This window comes from Opisthorchis viverrini (assembly GCF_000715545.1).
Source record: "Opisthorchis viverrini unplaced genomic scaffold opera_v5_376, whole genome shotgun sequence".
In the NCBI taxonomy this organism is placed as follows: Eukaryota; Metazoa; Platyhelminthes; class Trematoda; order Opisthorchiida; family Opisthorchiidae; genus Opisthorchis; species Opisthorchis viverrini.
This window is the reverse complement of record NW_008752033.1, coordinates 110,050-118,578: the sequence shown is the minus strand read 5'-3', so window position 1 is coordinate 118,578 and position 8,529 is coordinate 110,050. Positions and strand designations below refer to the sequence as shown.

The 8,529-nt window shown below is 45.6% G+C and overlaps 2 protein-coding genes across 2 annotated transcripts in view; one reads left to right on the top strand and one right to left on the bottom strand.

The window, feature by feature from the left end:
- Positions 1 to 8,529, top strand: part of T265_10500 (hypothetical protein) — a gene marked incomplete at both ends in the record, with an annotated part of 47,634 nt that overhangs the window by 9,265 nt on the left and 29,840 nt on the right. The window contains 5 exons of the mRNA XM_009176888.1: positions 3,141 to 3,276; positions 6,382 to 6,468; positions 6,506 to 6,611; positions 8,023 to 8,128; positions 8,207 to 8,379. Coding sequence (XP_009175152.1) covers positions 3,141 to 3,276; positions 6,382 to 6,468; positions 6,506 to 6,611; positions 8,023 to 8,128; positions 8,207 to 8,379 — 608 coding nt within the window. The remainder of the gene's footprint in view (positions 1 to 3,140; positions 3,277 to 6,381; positions 6,469 to 6,505; positions 6,612 to 8,022; positions 8,129 to 8,206; positions 8,380 to 8,529) is intronic.
- Positions 5,130 to 8,529, bottom strand: part of T265_10502 (hypothetical protein) — a gene marked incomplete at both ends in the record, with an annotated part of 12,945 nt that continues 9,545 nt past the window's right edge. Inside the window, one exon of the mRNA XM_009176890.1 lies at positions 5,130 to 5,232. Within this exon, the coding sequence (XP_009175154.1) occupies positions 5,130 to 5,232 (103 nt within the window). The remainder of the gene's footprint in view (positions 5,233 to 8,529) is intronic.

Here is an 8,529-nt window from a genome sequence, read left to right as displayed (position 1 = left end):
TCAATGGCTAGAGACATTATCAGACATGGCCCAGTCGCGCCCTCAATGGCGCTCGTGCATTCAAGCTATTGCCTTCAATGCATAGCTCCTTTTCCAACCCCCTCACTACTTGACAGCCCACTGAGTGCTGGATTTATGCACCAACTTATCAGCTCCCGGCTGCAACGCGCAGCTACCTACCCCTCCCCCCCCAAACCATCGGTGAACGAAACTGTGGCAGCTACAACCAGTGTACGACCAGTGCGCGGTTCTTACAGCTGACAATGATGATGATGATGATGATGACTGGCTTGTCGCGAACCCAAGACAACACCACGACCCCGACCAGTTGACTGGCAAAAATAAGGCTGTGTATGTAGGTGATCAATTCTAGACTCAAAATAGCCGAAAAAAGCCAGTTCCTCTCAGGAGGTAAAACTTATTTGTTTGCTGATATGACGCTGGATACCAGCTTTTCCATGATATCTTAGATGTTGACCGACGAATTCATTGCAGTCGTATTAAGTCAGATGGGAAGACTATCACTGCCAGTTTCTGGATTTGCACAGCAATCACGTTTGAGTACTGTTTGACTATTCTCAGCCACCGTCCAGTTTCCTCTTTCGACTCACTATATTCGCCTCATTTCGGTTAATTGCTAAGGAAGTAAGTTGCCGACTTTAGTTGTCCATGTTGGATAGTTATCAATTGCATTTGCACAGGTTACAACTCATATGGAGTTTCTTTGGTGTAGGATGCTATCAGCTTCCACAGTTTTTGTTCGAGCTTGCACCTTTAGCCTTTGCATATTAAGATTCATCATGCAAGGCAGAGAGGTAAGGTGTAAAGTGCTGAACAAACTACTAGGATAGACGACAGTTCCTGAAGGTCACGTCTACCAGGTACCTCTTACTTAACCAGGGTTGCACATCATTCAAGCGGAGATCCCCAAGCTGCTATCACGTAGTTCATCCAGCCCGTTGAAGAGGTGTGATGAGAGGTTGACCGATGTTTCGTGCGAACAGGACTGGGTTGCAGGTATGAACCAGAATGTCTCGTACAAATTTGAGCATATCAGAGCAGTGATAAAATAAGCCAGCCTATCTGAAGTTAGTCCATTTTGAACACACTTGTCAGCCACAGTGCGCGTCACATAGGTAATAAATAAACGCACGTACCAGGAGTTTTCAGAAACCTTGTGAGTAGTTTCATTTATGAAAATATTCTGCGATATCTCGTATATTGTTCCAACTAAAACACTAGGTGGCATTTGTGCATCACATTCAGTTGAAAAATACCATAAACGAGAGATTCAATTGAGGCTCTCGTGAAAACCAAATTGATATGCAAATGAGTGTATTTATCGAAACATACAGATCAGTTTTAGAAATTCAAGATTCATATTGGAAGGAAAGGCGCACGATGTTCGACCGGTCACTTGGAGAAGGGATCAGATCTTTCGTAAACAGACCTGTCTTGAGTCCTACAATCATCAAATCTTCAGGAAAGGTCTATGAACGTTGTCTGTCAGCTGCGCTGATGGCTTTAGAGACTGAGGCATATCAAGCCAACGGAGAAACAGGATTTCGACCAAACTTACAATGACTGACATTGAATTAATTCTGTGCTCAAAATGCGCTAAGTAACGTACTCTTTCCAAGGCTTCCTTATTTTGCACGACTGTGATATCTTCCGCGGCGTGAAACTGGTTTAAAACCAAGTTTGTCAACCTCAGTCAATCATTCACTGTCCCAAAGTGTGTTTTGACAAAAAGCACCGTAACAGCTGGCGAGCAAATAAGTTTTGTCTTAAAAATATGAATGGCTCACCTTGTCATCAATTGAACCGGTAGTCAGGGGAGGTCCTGGAGCCCATAAGAATGGAATGGGCGAGATTGTCCAAGTGGTTAGAGCGCGAATTTACTGACCGGAAGGTTCGTGGTTCGAACCCAAACTCTGCCTCTCGACTTCCCGTGTCTAGGCTTGGGCAACTTGGCAGTATCCCAGCCCTTGTGCAACCTTCGGGTGGCATGGCAGTTAGGCCCTGAAAGGGTGCTACAGCTGAGTTTGTAAAATTATGTCGAACTCGGCTGACATTTATCGCCATTTGTTCTTTCGATGTTCGGTGCTTGTTTACAAAAGTCCCGCTGGAAGAGACAATTAATTTTATTCGTGAATTAATCATAATAGAATAAAATTACTTCAGCTGTAAGACCCTCATAATGCCTAGTTGCTGTACCACCAGATACAAGCACGAGGGCTGAGATGCTGCCAAATTGCTCAGGTCTAGATGGAAGCAGTCAATGTGCCGCGGTTAATTTCGAGCCATGGATCTTCCAGATCGTGCCTTAAACATTGACATGACTCGAGCCATCCCACCTCATTTATCGCTCCAGTGATGAAAGCTGTTTTACTACTGTGTACCAGAAATATCAATTTCACAACCAAGGTGAACTGAAAGCATAGCGGAACGGGCCCGAAAAGTACGGGGCGGGATATAGAATGGGTTTGAGCTATTGACGGTGAACACATGGTATGATAGCAAGATACTTCAAAGTTCATCCCCGTCTCTAAAGTGTTTTTATTTGGAGTTTTCCTAGGACGTAGAAGTACAGAAAGTCATGCTGTGATAAAATGAGCACTTTGTACGCAAAATGTTCTATGTGTATATGCGCCCAAATGGACGCAACCTTCGAGGTTAGACTGGACTACGGGTCGTTCGGACTTGACATGTAGCTCGTTGCAGGCTAATCGCGGAACCGTCCATTTGGACGTTGTTAACCAAGTCGAGCAAGCGGATAGCCAGCGACTAGTCCATACTTGCAGCATTTATGGGCCCCCAATAATTGTCTGGGGTAGTCGAATAGAATTTGTGACAAAGACTGCATAACTGCGGAGATTGTTGTGTTGCACACCGGGAGCACTTTTCACTTACCTCCAAATCTTCAACTTCAGTGACCGCGGAAACCACTTGTGATCCTTTCGCTTCAGCAGGATCTAGTCAGGGTTCTTCCCCCAATTTTTCTTGTCCACCGTTTGACTTCGTTTGCCCGGCCACCCACATAAAAGCACATACTCAGGTCATGTACGTTTTGAGCCGAAAGAACGACTGGTCTGACTATTCACCGAAGTGCTTGTCTCAACTTGCTGCAACGTTTTCAGGAGGGCCATTCGTGAGGACGATGCAGGTCGCCTTGTCACCACATTGGAGCAACTGGTCCACGATGCACACTCTCAGCTCCGTAAGAAGCGACATCGGGCTGCTGTCGGTACAGAAGGCTTTGTGCGTCTGGGAATGGTAAGTAAACCTGTAGGAAATTGGCGATTTGTTCGCACAGTGGTCCATCTCACACGCTATTCCTTGTGAATAGAAATGTATTACAGAGGCAGACTGTTGTAACTCTCTCCGTAACCCGGCTCCATACAAGGGACTCACCCAACTTCATTGTGATCAAAAGCGGTACAACAGGGAGCGTTGCCTTGTGTTAAGACTCACTTTTGAACTTTCATCATAGTTCTTCGGTGAGTGGTTGATCGGCATCGCCTCTAGGTCAAGCCTGAGCACGTGAGCATCGTCAGTCATCGCTGATTGGCTGCTTGAGCATTCAGTCGCTAGCTGGTTTTTCTGACCCGTATACTCGGTTGCCTCATCTAGGCGATTTTTGCGGAGCTAGTGGTTCGCCGTAAGTCTCTGACATTCTGGGGTTTATTTTCAAGAACCTGACCTTCCTGACAGCGACATTTTAGTAAAACAAATTCATGTATTCCTTCTTCCGGTGAAAACTCCATCAGGAATGACGAAATAGTGTTTTTGTTTGAACTGTTCGTTACTTTTAAAATTGTCCTGTTAATCCCTCTGTTGAGTGTTTTTTGACGTGTCTTATTGTCACTTCTCTTATGGTGTGCAATATTCATTACATCAGTCTCATTCATTTCGGTTAGCCTTTTGGTTGTCACGACATACCAGGCCCATTTACCACAAATTCCGGCGACCTCGGTAGCGGTAGTGTGTCTATGACCCTAACAACACGTGACCCCACAACGATTGCCGTTTACTTTTGTGGAGACCGATGACGGGAAAGTTTGGTTGGGATCTCAACATGATCGGTAACGGTATCGACCCACAAAAGCGTTTCCATTGACCAGGAAAACGAAATACTCGTGGTCGAGACTGTCCGCTGTCCGTCTGATTAGGCAGTGTGCTTGCAAACGGCGTATCGCCAGTCAAGGTGACATCATCGTTGCGTTGTGGGCGACTGGCATTCAGTGTGTCTTTTGTTCGCTTCTGTCTATATAAAGTCTGCTCACCCAAACTGATTCCAGATTATTAATGGTAGTGAGGGCGATTAGTCTTTCTGACTTATTTATTCACTTGTCTCCCAATTTGTCGACGGGGCGAGGTCGCTCAGTGGTTAGAATGCGAAGTTACTGACGGGAAGGTCTTTGGTTCGAACTCGACTTCTGCTTCTCGATTTCTCTGTCTAGGTTTGAGCACCCCGGCAGTATGCAAGTCCTCGTGTTTCCTTCGGGTGGCATGGCAGCTAGGCACCGAAAAGGTTATACAGCCGAACGATTCGAGATTTTTTGTCGACCACATCGGTCCGCCTGCCGTGACCGTTGGATACTTGTCTCCGCGGCAAGTATCCCGTCAGCCACGGGGGCTATGGAAAAGGAGTAACCTTTCTGGAACTCGAATGGGACTTCAATCGAGAGTAGAATAGAGACAAATGAATATGATGCCCCTCGAAGAGCCCGCATCTTCGGGACCAACCTAAATCTAACTCTTCTTGAAGGCTCTTCCTAGTGTGTGTGTGTGTGTGTGTGTGGGGGGGGGGGGGTCGGTGGATTGCGCACACTTTAAGTGGTACTCTGGTCGCATCTTTCCTTACAACTGGAGTGTGCACTAACCGGTATGTACTAATTTATCGAAAATAAAACTGTATATTGGTGCCTCAGAGAACCAGTGACCAGAACATCCTAGCACTTAAGTTATAGCCTTTTGATCCAATCGACGATAGTCGGATTTGACTCATGCTAGATATGACAAAACATCCAAGGAACAAACAAGTGAAATTTAGTGGAAGAAAATTACAAAACACGTTGGTGTGGTTGGTTTTGATTTTCGTGACTGGCCGCTCCTCGCTTTCCACTTCAGGGAGTTAGTCTAGTTCCTTTCATTTCCAGGTAAATTGTCTCGTCATTAGGCCAATAGGCTGGCCCCAGAATATTGTCCAACAGTTCAGTATAAAAGAAGCTTCAAGAAGAGGAAATAACGGTGATGTCGGGAAGAAACTCCGCAAACCTTGCCATGGTTCCATTATCCCGAAGTTAAGAGATCCTGGTATGGATGCACTCTACTCTGCACCGGATTCGTTTAACTTAGCTATCCAAGTCTCACTGCTTCGCAGCATCAGCACTCCAGCAAGAACATCTAGTCGGGACATGTCATCAGACCGATGACAAATCGCAGAGAGTCGTTCGTTCGTTCAGCAGTAACGCCTGTTCGTCGCTCAGCTGGCGTGCCACTCGAATGAGGGACGAGGGCTGATAGACCGACGGAAGCCCTAACTCTAGATAGAAGTGGTCGAGATTCTGAAGCTGAGTTCAAACCACGAACCCTCTGGTTGGGAATTTTGCTCCTGAACCACTGACTTGTCTCGAGCATGCTGTAGAAGCGAATAAATAGTTGCGGCGGGAGGACCAAAGAGATGACGTCTCAATTTCACACGGATGTTAATCAGCCAATCATTTGATCAATCGTCCTCTTGATAACTCAGCCAGTCAATCAACACACAGCAGTATTCATTCTAGTGTTCACTGATAAATCAAGATCAGCGAGCTTCATTGCACACGTTCGCTTGCAACCAGCCACTTTGCACCGGTGATGTCACCTTGACTGGTGATGAAACATTTGTAGCTGAACAGTTGAGGTTGGTAGACAAACAGACGGCCACGGTTTGCGTAAGTATCCCGAGCCCAGTGGCCATTTTGTTGCAACCTTTCTCACTTCATTGAACGGGACAAATTCAGCCATATTTCCCTCTCCAGGCGCCTGGAAGATTTGTCAAATACCGGCATCGTTCGAATCCAACGAGAAGGGCTAGTCCCACGATCATGGTTCTTGATCGAATATGCATGAACGCAGCATTCAAAATCTGCTGCATCAACTCGTGATGCTCTGCCAATGAAGATTGATAACTTGAACATCTTGTAGCAAAGTAACCCAATAATATACCGTAGAATGCGTTCAACAGGATGTATACACTATTGACTGCTTAGTTTTCCCCGTCATTTTATTCGTTTGAATCGGTTAAATTTAAAATCATTATGAAGTTCTGACGGATTTCTTCATTCCTTGCCTTGCATCTGTCTTTTGTCTTCATCCCCTCTTGAAAAAAATCAGATGCGTCATTTGTTCCTGATAATCGATATGTCCAGTGCGATGCAGGTACAGGATCTGAAACCTACACGTCTGGTATGCACTCTACGGGTAAGCGATCAGTAGGGTTCCTGTGACTATTTCGTAGGCCGTTGCAGAATTCGTGCGGGACTACTTTGATCAGAATCCGATCAGTCAGTTGGGCATCATCGTCACCGCTGACCGGCAAGCGGAGCGCTTGACCGAGCTTTCAGGTATGCGTTTTGGTTGAATGATCGTTTGAACAAAAATGTTTCTCCCACCGACCTTGAGGATACTTGTATATCGATCTCGGAGTTGGTTTGCATGAGATGGGCATTGCTCATCATTTGTTGACCAGCGTAATACAGTTGTGCTGCAATTCGTGATTCATGTCAAAGTGCTGCCATTTGACTCAAACAGATACTTGCGTACCACCAATGTAGGAATGACTGACGGGGCCAACAGGCGATTCTAATGTTTACGTATTACATGATCGAATCATTGTGACTTTTGCTGATGTTCGTGGTCTAAGTCCAAGTAAATCTCACCCGAACTGGATTGGGGTAGCTCGCTCATTTTCATCCCAACGAAGTACTCTGAGGTAGATTTAAGCGATTTGAGACTGTAATCACCTTTAGATGGGTGAATTTTGGAAAATTGATTGATTATTCGACTATCAGATTAGCGAGGTCGTATTCAATGGTTTCTTGGGCGAATCTAATTTGATTGAAACAACTCCCATTTTCTTTTTGAACAGTCGAAAACTTTTAACACGTTCTGAGGATGGTTTTTCGACCTGGTTTCTGTTTCGAATCTTTGTTGGTCGTACTTTTAGTTGTGGACTTTCAGTAGCCCCCGTGAAGACGCACAAACACACGTACTCAGATACCTCTTCATCTTACTGAACTGGACACCTTTACACTTATCGCCAGATATCATTTTGACCTACGTTGCGATGAATCACAGAATGTAGAACAATGGCTGACCAGAAAAGTTCGTCCAAGTTTGTTTAAGACTGTTTTGGTACCGATCGTCGCCATCAAATCAAATCGTTGCCCAAGCTTAGACAGGGGGGGTTGGGTTCGAACTACGGACCTACCGGTCAGTGAATCCGCGCTCTAGCCACTTGAGCCACCTCGCCCCCCGCCGAAAGATTACCTTATCTGCTAAACTACTTGGTTCACTACCCCAGATTGAACTTTACATCTTGTTCATCAAGCATCTCGCGGTCCAAACACAATCTTTCGCCTCCCTGTCAGGAATGACGTTGTAGATACCCGTAATTGACTGATGAAATTCCGCCTTGAGCACACCAGAAATCACTGCTTTGGTTTGAACAGATCTTTTGTGATTAAGGCATGCGCATCTATAGAGAAAGCCGAATTATTCGATAAAAAACAGAGGGACCATAATGGGGATTTCATATTCTATATTTGGCCTGTCTGGGCTTGGGCAACCTGGCAGTATCCCAGCCCTCGTGCCTCCTTCGTGTGGCATGGCAGCTAGGCACCGGAGGGTTGCTACAGCTGAACGATTCATTCTATATTTGGTCCACTATCGAAGCTATCTATAAATCCAGGTTCGGGATGCAGTTTTCGAAAGTCATACATTCATAATCTTCCATTCTTTCACACACACTCTTAGGCAATCCACGCTGTCACTTGGCCGCCTTAGAAACCCTGTTCACTCGACCCTGTTCTGGCGAACCGAGCCTTCAAAATGCACTTACTCTCGCCGAATCCCGTTTGAAGTAAGTTTTCGCCTGATGACCCGTAAACCCTACTCTATTCGCCACTGCTACTTTGCACGTTTGCTCCAATTCTTCCAGATACACTCCGCATCACAGCGAAATTCTCGTGATCATGGCTAGTTTAACGACTTGCGACCCTGGAGATATCCACAAGACCATACAGAGTCTGGCGGCTAACCATATTCGCTGTTCTGTTGTATCACTGGCTGTCGAAGTCTTTGTTTTCCGTGCATTGGCGCAAATCACACAAGGTACGTCACTTTTTAGGCTTTTTAAATTTCATGTTTTCAATAACAGTCCACCATCAGCGTTGGTTCGGCGTAGTCCATGGAGTTCAACAAATTTCCCGTCTCGCTTGTACGCATTGTGTCTCACACGTATCACAACCATATCTAAATTAT